The sequence below is a fragment of the Perna viridis genome, chromosome 2 (genome assembly GCF_037379345.1).
Source record: "Perna viridis isolate PV_CMFRI_1.1 ecotype Kerala chromosome 2, ASM3737934v1, whole genome shotgun sequence".
In the NCBI taxonomy this organism is placed as follows: domain Eukaryota; kingdom Metazoa; phylum Mollusca; class Bivalvia; order Mytilida; family Mytilidae; genus Perna; species Perna viridis.
In genome coordinates, this window is record NC_142446.1 from 30,467,106 (window position 1) to 30,485,467 (window position 18,362).

The 18,362-nt window shown below is 32.3% G+C and overlaps 2 protein-coding genes across 2 annotated transcripts in view; both read left to right on the forward strand.

The window, feature by feature from the left end:
• Positions 1-18,362, forward strand: part of LOC148624593 (cell division cycle protein 16 homolog) — a 28,491-nt gene that overhangs the window by 5,161 nt on the left and 4,968 nt on the right. The window contains exons 5-13 of the mRNA XM_088567315.1: positions 557-673; positions 1,834-1,993; positions 5,175-5,269; positions 6,563-6,696; positions 7,769-7,848; positions 12,720-12,769; positions 14,566-14,636; positions 15,110-15,388; positions 16,522-16,647. Coding sequence (XP_088423441.1) covers positions 557-673; positions 1,834-1,993; positions 5,175-5,269; positions 6,563-6,696; positions 7,769-7,848; positions 12,720-12,769; positions 14,566-14,636; positions 15,110-15,388; positions 16,522-16,647 — 1,112 coding nt within the window. The remainder of the gene's footprint in view (positions 1-556; positions 674-1,833; positions 1,994-5,174; positions 5,270-6,562; positions 6,697-7,768; positions 7,849-12,719; positions 12,770-14,565; positions 14,637-15,109; positions 15,389-16,521; positions 16,648-18,362) is intronic.
• LOC148624594 (uncharacterized) lies at positions 7,861-12,654 on the forward strand. The gene is made up of 3 exons (XM_088571259.1): positions 7,861-8,629; positions 9,487-9,631; positions 11,229-12,654. The coding sequence occupies exons 1-3, from the start codon at positions 8,578-8,580 to the stop codon at positions 11,395-11,397; spliced, it is 366 nt and encodes a 121-aa protein (XP_088427385.1). The 5' UTR covers positions 7,861-8,577; the 3' UTR covers positions 11,398-12,654.

Genomic DNA, 18,362 nt, shown 5'->3' on the forward strand with positions numbered 1-18,362 from the left:
ATTTTTTAAAGATGTCATCATATCTTAGAAATGTATCTAGTTGTATTCTTGTTGATGATAAGGGCTGTGTTAAAGAAAAAAAAGTCTTGTATACAATTTTTTTTACCTGTGTATTATACACTGCAAAGTTAAGGTTTACAATACCTAGTAATATTGTTGGTTGAAAAATATTGCTGTATTATTAACTTTTTGTCATACATTTTGTTGAAACAACACCAAATGCATATAAATTTCATATGAATTTTGTTAATTCACTTAAAAAAATAGGTTACCGGGAAAAAATACATAACAAAGCACAGATCTGCTGACCTTGTCAAGGATTAAATAATCCACTTAAGTAATGGTTGCCAGGAAATGGTGCATCAGTTTTTTTTTAAATTGACCACCAGCCTGACAGACAAGGCTGGTTAAATGCTGGACGACTTGGAGAATTTGGCTGACATGCCAATGATTACTTTATAAGTTCATTAATTTTTTAAGCTTGGGCTTGTCAGAAATTTATATTACAAACACTGCACAACACAAGCAGTTTGATGTGTTTTAATTTGTGTTTCAGTATGAATGTAAGGAATGGCAAGAGGCACTGAATATATTGGACATGGTAGAGAACAATAACATGAGACAACTTACACATAGTTTTAATGAGTCACATATTGATCTTGTTTTGAAGGAGGTAAAGCAAAAATGGTATTATTCAAGATAGTGTGAAAGTACCATACTTTTATTCATGGTTTGACATCCCCCACAGTACAAATAAACAGTAAATATGCTTTTCATTTGGAATTTAATTTCATGGTTTGAGTCAACCATGAAATCCTTGAAATTTAGTACTCCATGAATATAAGTACATGTACTTTCACAGTAGTAATGATACACATCCATCAGTGCCACATATGATTATCATATGTATGAGACCATGTGTAATGAATGTAGCATAGTTTGAAAATCAGTTAACATACTTTTATCATATTTTTTAATATCCTATGATTATCATATATTAAATAGCAAATCAACATCTTCATATACATATGGCAATTAATGTAAAAGAAGCTGATAATAAAACTACAAGTGCCTTTCCTTGACCAATTTCAATTATTTTCAATATACAGTCTGTAGTATACCTCTTGTATTGTTTCATATCCTGTTATTAAGTTTGTCCACGTTGGGGTTCTAAGAGTCCAAAATTGAAAGTTGTTTGATTTCATAATATATGTCATATTTTTATGAAATTAAATCTTCTGGTTTTTGATGTACCAAATTTAACTTTGTATTAAGTTATTATATTTTGTGGCCTGTTTTCAAGTTGATCCTGATCCGGGACGTTGAATATAAAGCAAAAGTTGTTGTTTTTATGTTTTTGCTTACTATATATTATAAAATGAATTTTCAAAGATATGATAGAGTTACGTCCAATAGTTACTTTTCTTTAAGTATATGATTATGTAGAAGTGAAAAAGGACTCCAAGGTATTGTGTATCCATTACTTATTGGTATTTAAAAAAAGAAACTTATTACTGAAGTATGGTAATATATTTCTTGTAGAATGAGATGAACTAACTACAACCATACAATCATGTCAACTGGTTAATTATTTTATAGTTATAAATTAGAGTGGTGGAACTTGTATTCTGTCATCCCTGGGTGGTATTTGGTTTTTGTAAAAAATCAATGATATATACGAAGAATTTGCAAGTGCTTTTTTCTCCAGTGTATTTTGGATATGAATTGTCCAAACTTTCAGTTGCCTTACAATTTAGTTATTGTAGTTAATATAGAAAAGGGAAAGTTCATAATGAAGCAATAATACATTAAAGATCTCCATTAAAATTTCAGACAGAACATTCTGTAAATTTATTAAGAGGTAAGATTTATGAAGCAATGGACAACAGAAACTTAGCAGTAGAATGTTATAGAGAAGCCCTGCGACAGGATGTTTATTGTTTTGAAGCATTCGATTTGCTGGTCAACCACCATATGCTCACAGCACAAGAAGGTAATTTCAGACTTTTTATGGGGAAATGAAGTAATATTATTTTGACAATTCCTTTGATCACAACAGTAATTATACAATTATATATATAATTAATCGTCTAAATAAAGTAAAAAATCACTCTTACGGGGTGATGGATCGTTTAAATCAATGCAAAACATAACAATAAATTAATAAACGTCTTAATATGTTTAACATCACCAGAAGATGGTAAAATTTAAATTGAATATTTCGGATAACTGATATCCTTCTTCAGCATAAAACTCATAAAACCCTATGAACCTTTTTGTAAAAGTTACATAAATGCATACTGTTATTTCTGGAATAACGTCATAAATATCGTCAAAAACATCTGATATTCAGTGTTTGCGACCATTTAACTATACTTTTACTACCTTGAAATCAGGTTTCATCAAAGGAGTCCAATAACATAAACAAAACCATAACACACTTGGGTGATTTCATTCAATTCAACAAAGTATCACAATCCAAATGAAGTAAATATTGTTGAAATAGTAGCAAATTATCCATAGTAGACAAATTAAATTCAGATGATTAAAAAAACACCATCAAATGTATTTAAAAAAGTGAGATTTTAAAAGGCTATTGCAGAAGCTCGAGATTGAGGACTTTAAGGCTAAACCACCTGACTGTTCTTGCAAAAACTCTCCATTCAAATATGGTCCTTCTGGTCACATCGTTACGGGAGATTTAACCATCATCGAAAACGAATCTCGGCATTTTCTTTCTAAAGGTCCTAAGTACCGTGGACCATGCTCCATAAATTGGAATTATAACTTTAAAGTTCTAATGGATGCCGTCAAGGACTACGCAAGAAAATGGATAAAACTAGAACAAGAAGACATTGATTCTCTGTCAGAGTGGTTAAAGGCCATGAGGTCTTTAATTTTGAAACGAATGAAAGTTTTAAGTAGGTCGATGAGTGCCAAGGCTACATAGGTTTTCAAAGACCCAGATGTAGCAAAAACATTGTCTACTATACATGATAAGTATGTTGTCAAACCAGCAGACAAAGCACAAAACAACATTGTTTTTGTCTGCAAAACGTTTTACATCCAATGTTTATTATCAGAGGTAGACGTAGAAAATAATAGCAGTGATAAAACCTATACTGCTACCACACTCTCCAAAGAAGAGATTGTGGAAAACCATGTGCTATCCTCTTTTGGTCTCTCTACCAAGGACGATGATTGTGATTTACCGTCTATGTACTGGATTCCTAAACTCCACAACAATCCATACAAACAACATTTCATAGCTGAATCTGCAAAATGTACCACCAAACCTCTTTCAAAACTTTTAACTTCTATACTCACAACTGTCAAAGAGGGTTTGCAGTCCTACCACAACATTTGTTACTCCCGTAGTGGTATTAATTCAATGTGGATCTCCCTATGCATGTCCGAGTGTTAAAAGAATAGGCCTGCAGCAGCGCTAAGCTTGTTGTAAAAGGCGACTAAATAGTGCTCAGAACCCTAGCCGGGGGCTAGAGCGCTCTGCCCACAGAGCAACTGGGATGTGTGCCCCAGATGGTGGAATGGGGTACCCCTGGCATGTTACATACTGGGGTTGTCAGGCTATAATACGGAAAACCTGACCGCAAACCATAGTGGTGCACCGTGTTGGGAAAGATGCCACGTTCTCGCACGTTAAAGAACCCTGCTATGGTATTCTCCTGGAGTAGGAATCATAGGGCTCCGCCACAGGAGGCTAAATTGCCTGACCCTACCCATGTCTCCCTATTTCCAGTGCCAATCAAAATTTGTTGACCCCATTGTCCTTGTGTCCCATCCTTTTTTCATTTCATCATCGTTTCATGTTCATTTTATCATCAATTTCATGTTCATCGTCTGAATATAGCTGAAATATTGCTGCTCGGACGTTAAACCCCAACAAACAAACAAAAAATCAATGTGGATCCTGAAAAATTCAAAAGATCTTTTGGAGATAATCAGTTCAAGACTATTATCTGAATATAATAGCATTAAAACCTTTGATTTTTCAACACTGTATACTTCTATTCCCCATACTCAGTTAAAATCCCAACTTAAAAACATTATACATGTAGAGATTCCTCATACTTTGTGAGAAATAATTCCAAATCATCTTCCAAAAATACAGAGGAAGATGTATATAAAATGCTGGAATTTTTAATCGACAACATATTTGTCCAGTGTGGTGGATGTGTTTTTCAACAAACGGTCGGCATTCCAATGGGAACAAATTGTGCTCCTTTACTTGCTGACCTATTCCTTCATTCTTATGAGGCTGACTTTATAGCTGATCTGATCCGAAAGAAAGAATATCGTTTGGCTAGATCCTTCAATCTCAGTTTCCGCTATATAGATGACATATCTTTAAACAATCCTAATTTCAGGGATTTGATACATTGCATCTACCCCAAAGAACTTGAGATAAAGGATACTACAGACATCGTGAAGTCAGCCTCATATCTTGACCTACACTTAGAAATCGATGGTAAAGGAAAACTACTGACCAAACTTTACGACAAACAACTTTTCATTCAAAATTGTCAACTTTCCTTTCATCTGTGGCAACATCCCTTCAGCACCTGCGTATGGAGTGTTCATAGCACAACTCATACATTATGCCACAGCTTGCCGAAACTATGCAGACTTTTTGTATCGCGCTAGAACTCTAACAAATAGGCTTCTGGAACAGGGTTATGTTGCTACAAGATTGAAGTCATCACTACAGAAGTTTTATGGTTGTCATCATGAACTCGTGGATCGTTATGGTGTATCCATCTGTGCCATGAAAACTGATTTATTCAACAGGTCATAGTTTTCTTTTCCTCGTTTGTCTACCCCGGACTTGACTTTTTATGAGCAATTCGACGAGTGTTTCTAGAAAAGTATAGGACGCTTACCCTACCGGTGCACCTGGTCCATGCTCCCAGTTGTTAGTGGAGTCCGAGTTGCTCATTTGCTTTTGTTACTTTGTATGTATGATTTTAGTTATTTTATGTTCTTTGTTGTGTATGTCTGTTTTCCATGTCTGGTCTTTGTCCCTGGATTGCATTCTTTTGATTACCGCTATAACCTTGGTTCCCTTGATTACTCTTTCTATAACTTGAATACTGCAGAATATGTTTGTCATTATTCAGAATATCAAAAAAATTCTGAAGTGTTTTTTTTTCCAGAAAGAGAACTAATGGACTCTCTCCCGTTATCATCCCAATGTCCAGAAGAGGAATTAGAACTTGTCAGATTTTTGTATGAGAATAAATTAAAAAAGGTAAGACAAAGTTTAAATTTGTCTCTGTTAGATAAAGATGAAATACAGTAGTAATTTTTATACGCCTGTCAATGACCGGACATATTATGGTATACCGTTGTCCGTCCGTCCGTCGTCCACACTTTGGACAATAACGCAAAAATGCTTTCACCAATTTTAATGGAACTTTGGTGAATTGTTGATATCTATTAACACAAGGTCCCTTTCAATTTTTTATTTATTTCAGATTTTTCGTTTCCACGTTATGAATTTTTTCCTTAAAAAGGGGGGTTTTTCAAGTTTTCTCACAATTACTTAAAAACACTTTCACTATCTTTTATGAAACTTTGGTGAATTATTCATATCTATTGAAGTAAGCTACCTTCTGATTTGTATAAATGTAAAGTTTTATGTTCCCGTGTTGTGAAATTTTACTCTTTAAAAAAGGCTGGAAATTGCTTAGGAAATTTTATTCATTGAAAAATTGTTTAAAACAGACCATTTGTTATGTTGATCGACTAATAAATATAAAAAGTACTTGGTAACCTTATCTGAAAAGTGTGTTTTAAACAAGATAGAAATGTATGGGTGAAAAATCAAGACAACAAACTTAGTTGAAATTGGGGTAGCCTTGATAGTGTTAAATTTTATTTGCATTATTTATTTACTTTTTTTGGGGGGGAGGGTATTCACAGTATTTCTAGTTGATCATAATTCATTAAAAGCATAAGGACGAGTTAAAAGGGCAACTGGCATATCATGCGCTTAAAGCGCAGCTGTTTATTAAAAAATGAAGAAGCACAGAATAGTAATTTTTAAAAATGTAAACAAATAAGAACATAGGTAATGCAAATATATGGAGTTACAATTAAAACTAGAGTTTTTGAATGAAATAATTGTAAACATGAGTTAGTGAAATCCAGGACTCAGAATCAAAGGTTAACAATGGTAAAAACCAAAATTAAATGCAACATACAGGAGTTGTGAGAAATTATCTTGGCACTTAAAGACATATTCCATATATACTTGAGTAAAAGTTTGACCCCCTTTTTTATATAAAAAAAGACTGAAGTCTATATTTGACCTGCTTATCGGTTGGTATGAAATCTTAAAATGCCACACAAACCACTGTCTGCATGGACCTTACGGTGATGGCTACTCAGTTGTATTTAGTCATTTGATTAGTCATAGCATCCATTGTTTTCTTAAAACATTGAGTAACTCATTTTCTGTATACTGTATATCATCAGGAAGTTACCAAATGTGCTTTGATTCAATACTTTATAAAGTTAAATGTCAAATTTACTTTTGCAGTACAATAAACCAAAAGATTTGAAGATTCCAGAATCTTTAAATATATTAAAAGACAATATGGATGTGATAGTAAATTTAGCTGAACGACATTATTATAACTGTGATTTTAGGGAGTGTTTCAAAATAACATCAATGTAAGTACCAATTCATGTGCAGATTATTAAGTCATTAATGAGGAAGAGTATCAGAAACTGTTCTATTTCAAAATTAATTAATTTGAATACATGTATATGATACCATTACAACTCACAATAATCACTAGCTGTTGTGTTTTTTGGAAGATACGTACAGGCAAATTTAAATTAGAGGCAGAAATTATCATAGTGAGTCTGACAAGGCAAGATGTGATATTTTGTCAAGGATTTAAAACTGGCGTTATTCTGTTAATCAGTAATGTCACAGTCCATTTGACATATCATTGTCATTAATAATATTTTTTTTGGTATCATGGCAGTAGCCTGAGATAAAAAATATCAGACAGTAAAAAAACAATGGAAAAACAGTAAAGTTGCCTATAAATTACGGTTTCTCTGCCTGTCTGTTTATCTGTCTCAAAACAACTCAGTAACAGGTTACGGTTTAGGGAATATAAACATCTTCTGAAATAAAACAGCATAGATGAAAGGATATGCTCATTCAGTTATTTTTATTTTAAAACTTCGTTTCAGAAGTAGGATACTTAAAAGTGGGGGACATTCATGACATGAAATAAATGAATTAACAGTTACCATATCAGGGTTTACTTTAGTATTGACTTTTGTTCACAGTTATGGCCATGAAATCTTTCTATCTTAGCAGAGTTTATTGTCCAATATTTTATGTACTACAAGATGTACATTTAATATTATCTATTTAGATAGAAAGTTAATTGATTACATGGAGTATTTTCCATGGAACTTTATCTCATGGGAATATAACAAGTATTTCCCATCAAACTGTATAGTATTTGGACAAAACATATTGGGTAAGTGTTAGTGAAATGGTTGCTATCTAATTGTGTTGAAAATACACAGTACAAGTTGGTTATCATTTCATTTAAGATACCAACTATTATACAGATGAAATTCCCAATTGAACAAAAGTAACATTATAAATCAGGTGCAAAGAATGACAACTGATAGGTTCAAATACAAGTTACCAATGCAAAAATTTGAGTCTTTTGAAGAAATTAGACTTTTGATGTCACCATTTTTTATTTATTCCTAGGGTTTTACAGAAAGATCCTTACAACAGTCAATGTTTACCATTACATATAGCTGTGTTAGTAGAGTTAAAAAAAACTAAAGGTAAGGGCAGGAATGGTTATAAGTTGTCAAGTAAAACTATAAATCATGAAGGGATACTACTTTAAAACACCTTAAGCCAATAATAAAATATTTCTTGTTTCCCCAATCCCGCCCGACCCTAAAAAATTTTATTGCTGATTATGTGTAGAAATTATTTTTGTTGTTGTTAAAATCCGTGCTGTGGTGCTTCTATAGGATACAAGAGCGCAATTATTCACAATGCTATTTCCGTATGGGGGGTCCCCACTTCCACTAAAATCTAAAAATTTCTCTCGGGTGAAATTTCTCTAATGTAACGCAATGTTGCTAAAATACACCCATATAGCTTTTAAATTTTAAAATAAAAACCACCATGTCATGCAGCATTTATGTCAGTAAATTTAGGTTCAAAAAGGGGGATAATTTTTCAAACATCAATTTTTCAGTAGCCACCCTAAGCCTTAAGTGCTTCATAAAATACACATATATGGGCTGCTAGCTTTCAAATTCGATACTTTTGGTTCCTTACTGTGTGTGCAATTTTTTCATAAAAATATCTTATTCATTATCCACAAATTGTGAACGTTTCTGTATTTTCCTCTGGGCTGCATGCTGGGATAAAGATCTGGCTGAATACTGAGGAGACATAATTGCACTATTGTAACCTATAAAATGGAGGAGTCAGATACATAAGAAGAGGACACTGTTCTTCAAAACGCCTTTGTAATCGACTTAGATGAAAACGTCTCGATGATGCGACTAGGCTTTCTCCGGTCTTTACCATATCCTCTAGATTGTTCGTAAATTTAAATAATTACATAGATGCCGTTCTGTTGGTTTCTGTTGCTGTTTATTCGGCTGGAAACTTTAAGAAAAATTTGGTAACAAATGTGTTGTGGAGATCATTGAAGAAGGAAATATTTGAAGAGGACCATCCCACACTAGTCTTGTAAAAGCAGACAGCTCATACTTCTCTCCTGGTAGTGGGTGGTAAAGGGTTATTTTTGCTCACTGTTTTGGGCATTTTTTTATCTTCATTCATCGTAATTAGGATTGTTTATTTTTTTTCCAATCTTGATAAACTTGTATATACATATAAAGTCCGGCAACTAAAATAATCAAGAACATCACTGGCATCGGCATGGTTAGGGTCTAAAACGTGTAACTCGTATCTGTACCTATACCAACTTTTCCCCGTACCCAAATATTGTTTTGCTAAAATATTCATTCTTACGGTGTGTTAAGAACTAACTGAAAATTGCATGAGATGTGGAAAAGTCCGTTTCAATGCATTTCTAATCAAGAAAATGATGTATATTTTTCTGATATTTCTTGTTTAATCGGTTTTCTGAAGTCAAAAGGTCTAAAATGTGTAACTGGAAATTACTGTACCCAACTATTTATTGACTCTTTCTCACTTTCCTGTCCAAATTTTACATTTGTTCTAAAATTATTAAAGAGGTTAAAACTTCACTTTAAGACTATAGATAGTTTTGAAAGATTTGATATTGTTTTAAAAAAGAAGTGATTGCGTTTGAATTCTGTAACATACTTAGCGTAATTCCCGTACCATGAAAGAATGGATACGATCTTACCCAGAATGAAAAACAAAATATCATAAACAGAGTCTGATGCGATTTTAATTTATCGTCAATGAAAATTTTAATTTTAACATAGATGCCGTTCTGTTGGTTTCTGTTGCTGTTTATTCGGCTGGAAACTTTAAGAAAAATTTGGTAACAAATGTGTTGTGGAGATCATTGAAGAAGGAAATATTTGAAGAGGACCATCCCACACTAGTCTTGTAAAAGCAGACAGCTCATACTTCTCTCCTGGTAGTGGGTGGTAAAGGGTTATTTTTGCTCACTGTTTTGGGCATTTTTTTATCTTCATTCATCGTAATTAGGATTGTTTATTTTTTTTCCAATCTTGATAAACTTGTATATACATATAAAGTCCGGCAACTAAAATAATCAAGAACATCACTGGCATCGGCATGGTTAGGGTCTAAAACGTGTAACTCGTATCTGTACCTATACCAACTTTTCCCCGTACCCAAATATTGTTTTGCTAAAATATTCATTCTTACGGTGTGTTAAGAACTAACTGAAAATTGCATGAGATGTGGAAAAGTCCGTTTCAATGCATTTCTAATCAAGAAAATGATGTATATTTTTCTGATATTTCTTGTTTAATCGGTTTTCTGAAGTCAAAAGGTCTAAAATGTGTAACTGGAAATTACTGTACCCAACTATTTATTGACTCTTTCTCACTTTCCTGTCCAAATTTTACATTTGTTCTAAAATTATTAAAGAGGTTAAAACTTCACTTTAAGACTATAGATAGTTTTGAAAGATTTGATATTGTTTTAAAAAAGAAGTGATTGCGTTTGAATTCTGTAACATACTTAGCGTAATTCCCGTACCATGAAAGAATGGATACGATCTTACCCAGAATGAAAAACAAAATATCATAAACAGAGTCTGATGCGATTTTAATTTATCGTCAATGAAAATTTTAATTATATTATGATGTTTTATTCTCAAATATGCAATACATTAGTACAGATAACAAAAATACCAGACTTTGATTTTGGGTATGGAATTTTGGGTTACACATTTTAGACCTTTTGAACTCAGACAATCGAATAAAATCTATTTTTTCGACAAACATTTTAAAAATCATTAATTCAAGCCTAACCATCATGTCATTTTGCAAATCTGTACCAACTTTCAGCTGGAAATATCAAGTTATAATGAAGAAATTGGCAAGGTAGTATTTGGGTACTGAGAAAAGTTATTACGGGTAAGGGATACACATTTTAGACCATACCAATGGCATGATAATTTAGTATAATCCTTTTATTACATACTAATAAAACATGTATCAGATCGCTTGACATTAAGGACATACTATTTCAATTGTACTAGGTTTATCCTTGTCCATTTTTGTCAGATGCATTTTTTAATCATACCTGTGACTTTCTTATTCCCACCAATTAAGGGATTTATTCGCTTTTATTTTCCATGCACCGTGGAATCAATTATCATTTGCTGTTCTTTAGTGCATGATATCCCATTTACCATTCATGTAGAATTTCAAAATGACTGCCATTTTTGGACAGCATTTGAAAAATTATTTGGATTTCAATTAAATTTGGTACATGTAGGAAAACATGTTATCCTGAATTGAATGGTGATTTTGAAAATTTGATTGGAGCAGATGTTTTCAAAATTGCTGTTATTTTCCCAGTATTTTTTATTTACATTTGCTTGATTTTCAACAATATTTGTTTTTTGTAATAAACATGGTATCCAGAGTTGAATGACAATGGTGGATAGGTTAATTATAAACCTTATTTTACTTCAGTATCTGTTTTTTTTCTGAATATTTGTGTAAAGCAAGCTATATAACTCAGTACTAAAGGGTATTATTTTCTCTGCCTTCTGTGCAGCTGTTGGGGCAACAAAGGACGAGGAGGCCCTTAAAACAGATCGTATTGTGTTACCAGTGTGCAGAGACTGCATTTTTACAGGCAAAATACCACCTAAAAGAAATCCAATAATATAAATAAATGATTTCAAAATATACATAGCATTTTATTTGATATATCTGACATGAGGAAAATGATAAAGTGATACACCCTGAAACTTAAAATACTGCCCAATAATTCTGGTTTGTAATTTCCTATTTACAAGTACCAAAAAAACAAATTTCCCCCCCCCAAAAAAAAAAAAAAATTTTTACCTACCTACCTACCCATACCTTGATAGGGTCAGGTTTGGGGAAACAAACAATTATATATTTTTGGCCTCAGAACAGTGAGATGGTTCATATCCTGAAATGATTAGAGTTCATAATATTATTCTGAGAATGTACACCATTAACTATGAATGATCCAATATCTTTTTCTGACTTTGACTACTACATGTATAATGTGAAAATGACATGGACAATGATAGTGCACTGTTTTATATAAAGTATATATAAAATAAACAATATGAGTTGTTGGTTAGAACAGTGCAATGTTTTTGTCTTAATATGTTTATGTTTTTGTCTAGAAAATAGAATGTTTTAGCCAGAAAATAGAATGTTTTAGCCAGAAACAGAAAATATAATGAAATGATGGTAAACAATGTCACAACTGAAAGTTATATTCATCCAGTGACCATATAATTATACCATGGAAATATATATACATGTACATTCTGTGACCATTTAATCACTTGGAAATACACAGTACATTCTGTGCATTATTGACATCTCAGATAGTAGTGTTAAATTGTTTTTAATTAAATGAAAAAAAGTGTTGCACAAATGTTAGAACATATTTAAAATTTTACAAATTTTCATTGAAATGATATTAATTCACTTCTTGGAAAATATTATCTTAATTTTGATAAGGAATGACTCCCTAATTACAAAGTATTTTAACATCTAAGACTTCTTTTCTATATAATAAAAAAAGAAAAAAAATCTGAAATATTTCTATCAAAAAGTAATAAAAATGCATGAGTGAAAGAACATTTCTACTTTTAAAGGTTATGTATAATCTGGTGTGTCACCATAAAGATTGATTTAATCAGACCTAATTTTTGTCCACCTAAAAGTAAAATTAAACTTTTTGAAATCGGAATTTACTGTCACATTTTTTTACCATATGTTAACTTCCCATTTAGATAATTTCTGCTTTTTTTTCGGTTGGCTATGTAAATACATGTCTATTTATTGTATATTAAACTTATTTTGACTATTCAAATAACCAGATTTTGTAAATTTATATATTTCAAATAAAAAGTGATGCATGTTTTGCAATGCAGAATTCCTTAACCTCTTGTCTATACTATTGTTCAATCTTATTTTGTATAAAAGAGACCTTGTTTCTGTTTCAGCCCTGTTTTATTTAGCACACAAATTAGTTGATCTGTACCCAAACAAGCCAGTAAGTATGTCAGTATTCTTATACATGTAATATTATAGGAAATAGTCTAATAAGGTAAAAAGCATAAGTATAAATGGTCCTTCTTTGCTTCTTTGTAGATAAAACCAAATGTGATATTACGTGACTGATTATGGTAATATGATCCTTTAAAATGTCAACGAACAGGAGTATAAAACAATCATCACATTTCACCATGTATATAATATGTATGATTCATCTTAATGACCAGGCCCCCTGCAGTTGTTGAAGCTTATTAGTTATGCCCTTGTTGCCTCTCTGGACAATAAACAGTTTTCCTGACTTTTTACATTGTTTTTGAGTAATGATTGTAATTTGTTGAGCTGAGGAAATTTTTTTTGGTCCCCTGCAACACGTCGCGAGGAGACATGGAAATGCTAGGCGTCTGTCTATCGTGCCATTCGTGTGTCCGTCCATCCAAGTTTTCCACACTTTTTTTGCAATGCTCCCACCAAATAAGTTTGTTTTTGGTGTGTAACCTTATGAAGAGTTACAGATTAAGTTTGACTTTGGTTACGGTTGAATGATTTTTGTGGAAGTTGTGGCCCTTGGACTTAAAAAAATTCAGATTACTCATGATCATGAATTGTCTGGCTATCTCCTTGTACAGTTTTTGAACTACATCTAAATCTAAAATATTTTACAGGATATTTCTACTCATGATGAAAGTGTGCAGGGCCAAAGGATTTTGATTTTCGTGAAATATTATGGATATTGGTGATAGTTAGACATAATCATTTTCATCAGAAACAGGGCTATATGGCTTCACATTTTGCTCACAAGTATATGGATCATGGCTTGTCCGGCTATCTCCTATAGTTTTTGAACTACATCTAAAATATTTTACAGGATATTTCTAAACAAGATGAAGGTGTGCAGGGTCAAAGGAATTTGATATTCATAAAATATTACAGAAATTGGTGATAATTAGACTTAGTCATTTTCATCAGAAATAGGGCTATATGGCTTGTCCGGCTATCTCCTCCTGTAATTTTTGAACTACATCTAAAATATTTTTTGCAGGATGTTTTCTACACATAATGATGGTGTGCAAGGTCATGAGATCTTGATTTTTGTGTATATAACGGAACTGGGTAATAGTTGGACTGCAATTTTTGTCAGAAATATACCTCAAGCGACAAAGGGATTTGTTATTGGGGGTATTAACATTTTTTTGTCCGTCAGTCTGTCCATCAGTCCTCTTTTTCTCATCGCAAGTATTTTTGTAGTGCTTAGCTTAACATACCTAATATTTACTGCACCAATCAACAGTACATAACCTTTCTGAATCTGCAGACCATGTCTTCATACAAAAATAAACATTAATTTGGCAAATCTGGCCAGCAGTGGCATCATTAGTGTTTTACAGACACATTTGATTACTATCAACTACTAACAAATGAAGCGGGGCTCCTGTGACAAACAGGGCTTCTAGTTTTGTAATGCTTTTACCAGTTGATTTTATATTTTGTATGTAGTCTTACCATGAGAAGTTACAGATCAAGTTCGACTGTAGTTATGGTTGAAGGCTTTGTATAGACGTTACGGCCCTTGGCCTAGAAAATTTCAGTGAATTTGAAGTTTTTCACACTTTTTTTTTCATGCCAGGGACATCAATGCTGTTCTTTTATGCTCCCCAGATTTTAATGAAAATTTTATGCTATGGGCCGGGACTTGATAAATTTCATAAAAATGACATCTTCCTGGTAATTTAAATATTCTCATTTATATATCCTGAATTTGATTTATTTGGTTCATGATCACTGTGAACTTTTCAGGTGTCTTGGTTTGCTGTAGGTTGTTATTACTTGTTGATAGAGAAAAGTGAACCTGCTCGACGTTATCTCTGGTAAATCTGTAATATTCTGTTCAGAAATGATCATCTTTTGAATTTCAAAATTTTTATATAATCAAATGTATGGAGCTGTGAATTGATAGCACCATTCATCTAAGAACCACCTTTTTAAATTGATATTAACATGCAAAATTGATATTATCTAAATAAGAATGAAGCTATGCAAAGTGGTAAATTTTAAATGTTGACAAATATAATATCCCTCTCAACAACTTGACTTTCTGCTGTGCTGATTTTTTGTGAAACAGTCTATTATAAGGCATGCTGATAAGAGCTTGTATTGAATGAACCTGGATGGTTTCTGTTTTTTTGGCAAAATTATGTGCTTTGGACTTAGAAACTGATTAAAAAAAATTCTGTCTTTCTGGACATTTCCTAAACATTTTGCAGATTTGATGAGATCATTATCTGTCTATATTCCATTTATTTTAATAAAAAATCTTTAATAATTGTTTTATTGCATTCAGTAAAGCTACAACGCTAGACAGAGTATATGGACCAGCGTGGTTAGCCTTCGGACATTCATTTGCTTCAGACAATGAACATGACCAGGCAATGGCAGCTTACTTTACAGCCACACAGTTAATGAAAGGCTGTCATTTACCAATTTTATATATAGGATTAGAATATGGACTTACAAATAATGCTAAACTAGCAGAGAGGTTTTTCAGTCAGGCGCTTAGTATAGCCCCAGAGGATCCATTTGTTTTACATGAAATGGGAGTAATTGCCTTCCAAAATCAAGAGTAAGTTACTGTGGGCATTGCCGATTTTCTACAAAGGAATGTTTTCTTTTAGAAACTTTAACTTATATGGATTGAATGTGATTCATTTCCTAATTCAATATTGTAAATAATAAAAAAGTACTTAGACTGTAAATTCCAAATTATTGAAAATGAAATGAAGGGTGACATTAAGTGATATCAAAATATAATGGTGCAATCATATGGTCGATTAATCAGGGATGGTTTTTTTTTTTGCAATTCTTTTTTTTTTACTAAATAACTTCTAATGTGAGTTAATTTGATTTGAAATAATGTGCATTATTGAATATGCTTGTGGAAACATTTTTTGATGAAGCGAGAATTTGATATGAATTCAAAATATCTGTGTGAATGTTATGGATGTTTTCAAAGCATATAGACTCTGTGCATATTGGATAATTTGTATTGATTGTGACTTATGTGTGATATTAATGAAATACTGTAAACGTATTGATTTTTGCTGCAGCTAATTTTCGGGGTTTCTGAAAAAATCAACATGTTCGCGGGTATTATTTTTCGTAGTTGTCAAGGCTCAAGAAAATAAAATTTTTCAATTGTCTTGACAGTGTGTGATTCCTCTTTTGGTCTGCTTTTTTACATTTAATATTTCAATAAATTAATTACGGCTGTTTTTGCGACATTAACAAATTGACAAATACATATTTATAGTTTCCTATGGCCATTTTAATCTAACAGTGTATATATTCTTCTAAAATTGAAAAGAACTCACTTAATTGCCCAAGCCATAGCTAATTTAGGTATTAACTTTTGACACTTCAATGGGATTAACTTTTTATTGACACTTCTTTGCGCAGTATGTGTATTTAACTGTAACCTTTTGTCAGTGATTACCGGTGGTGTGTGTTTAACACTTACATCTTGTTCTTTGATGGGACAGGTACTCTATGGCCATTGATACAAATCATTATGAAAATGTATTTCTTGAAGCAACCGTGAAAATAGTGAAAATTAGTACACCACGAAAATTAAAACGTTTACAGCAATGTGTGAAATACACATACCAAAAATGTGATTTTTTAAAATATTTTTATTCAAACTGTCAAAAACTAGCCTTAAAAAATTTGGAATTTTTTCTTATAATAACTACATTTCAGATACATTAGTGCTGAGAGATATTTTAAAGAAGCTTTACAGAAGGTGCAGTGTGTTGGGGAGCAAGTGATGGTTGAAAAATGGGAGCCTCTTCTTAATAACCTAGGACATACATGTAGAAAACTTAGGTTAGAATATAATTTTTTAAAAAAAAGCTCATGATTGCTTTTTAGCTCACCTGGCCATAGGCCAAGTGAGCTTATGCCATCACTTAGTGTCTGTTGTTGTCGTTGTGGACAAATTTTCAAAAATCTTCTTCTCTGAAACTACTAGACCAACAGGTTTTAAACTTGGCATGGTTGTTCCTTATGGTGTTCTGCACAAAATAAATGTTGGGATTTTTGATCCATGAAAAAACATGGCTGCCATTACTAAAAATAGAACATAGGGGTCAGTTGGCAGTTTTTTAAATTTTTCAAGTTTTTTAGCAAATTTCTGGCATGGGTAATATTGTTCAGCATAATGAGTTGGACATATGCCGAAATTTTCAAAACTATTCGTCAACTAATGTAGGAGTTACAGCCCCTGAAACAGTTTTTTTTTTGCATTTTTTGCATGTGCAACTTTGAAAATCTTATTCTCAAAATCGATTGCACAGAATTCAATGAATGTTTGCATATATGTTCCTTATGGTATCCCACACAAAATGAATTTTGGGAATTTTGATTGATAAAAAAACATGGCTGTTGTTACTAAAAATAGAACATAGGGGTCAGTTGGCAGTTTTTTGCAAATAACGCAAAAACCATTGCCTTTAGCAAATTTCTGGCAGGGGCAATATTGTTGAGCATCACGAGTCAGACCTATGCCGAAATTTTCAACACCATTCATTGGGTCTCACTAACCACTTCTAACATTTCCATTACTTTACATGTTAAAAAAGTAATTTTCAAAGTCTCACTGTGAATTCCCAGGACAAATGACATCTTAAAGTTGCATATCGTTGCGAAGCTTGGAAAATAAGGCTTCCAAAATCATTATGCTAATGGTACAATGATAGTAGAAATTCTTCACAAAATTTACTTGAATAAATAATACTGAAAATCCACATTTTTACCTGTTCTGCTAACTGACAGAATGGAGGCAAATTACTCACACATGTAAACAATATTCATACATTTTTGTAGTTAATTACATTTATGATTTTAAAGTACACATTCTCAGCTTCATTTTGACTACTTTTAATCATAATACACTAAATAATGCACTTACAATGCATATGTCTAGGTTCAGTGTGTTTTTGGTACTACATAGTGGGGTGGCCATTTGACCTGGAAGTGGTTAGTGAGACCTTGACTTATGTAGGAGTTGCAGCCCCTGAAACAGTTTTTTGTTATTATTTTTTCACATGTACAACTTCGAAAATCTTCTTCTCTAAAACTATTTAAGATCTTTGAATGGAAATAAGCAAAATAGTTATTAAGTGTATTGTACTCAAAATGACTTGTGATTTTTAATCCGTTAATAGATGTGGCTGCCTATACTAAAAATTGAAACTTAGGGAAAAACAGGTTTTTGAAAATAATTCAAAAATTGTTGCCTTTAACAAAATTCTGATTCAGGTCATGAAAATGCTATTAAAAGCATTTCCTGCATTTGACAATTTAGTTGATTTTAACTTAGCCTGTCTCATTCCTCAAGTTTTTCAAATAAGCAAATAGTTAACTGGTGAGCGATTCAGGCTCTCTTGAGCCTCTAGTTTGCATTCATTTTGTATTTTTGGGATTATAATACTGGCAGGAATCATCCTGTCTGTCTGTCAATAAATTTTGTAAGTCCATTTCTTTCCAAGTATATATTTCATGTACAATGTACATTTATAATGAAGTGCCCAATTGCAAGA

Excerpts from the sequence above, each read along its gene's own strand:
- LOC148624594 (XM_088571259.1), top strand. The coding sequence starts at position 8,578 with ATGATGCGACTAGGCTTTCTCCGGTCTTTACCATATCCTCTAGATTGT. Across the intron at positions 8,630-9,486 it reads ATATCCTCTAGATTGTTCGT|ATTTTAATTTTAACATAGAT; the intron begins AAATTTAAATAA and ends TCGTCAATGAAA. Across the intron at positions 9,632-11,228 it reads GACCATCCCACACTAGTCTT|CAAGCTATATAACTCAGTAC; the intron begins GTAAAAGCAGAC and ends ATTTGTGTAAAG.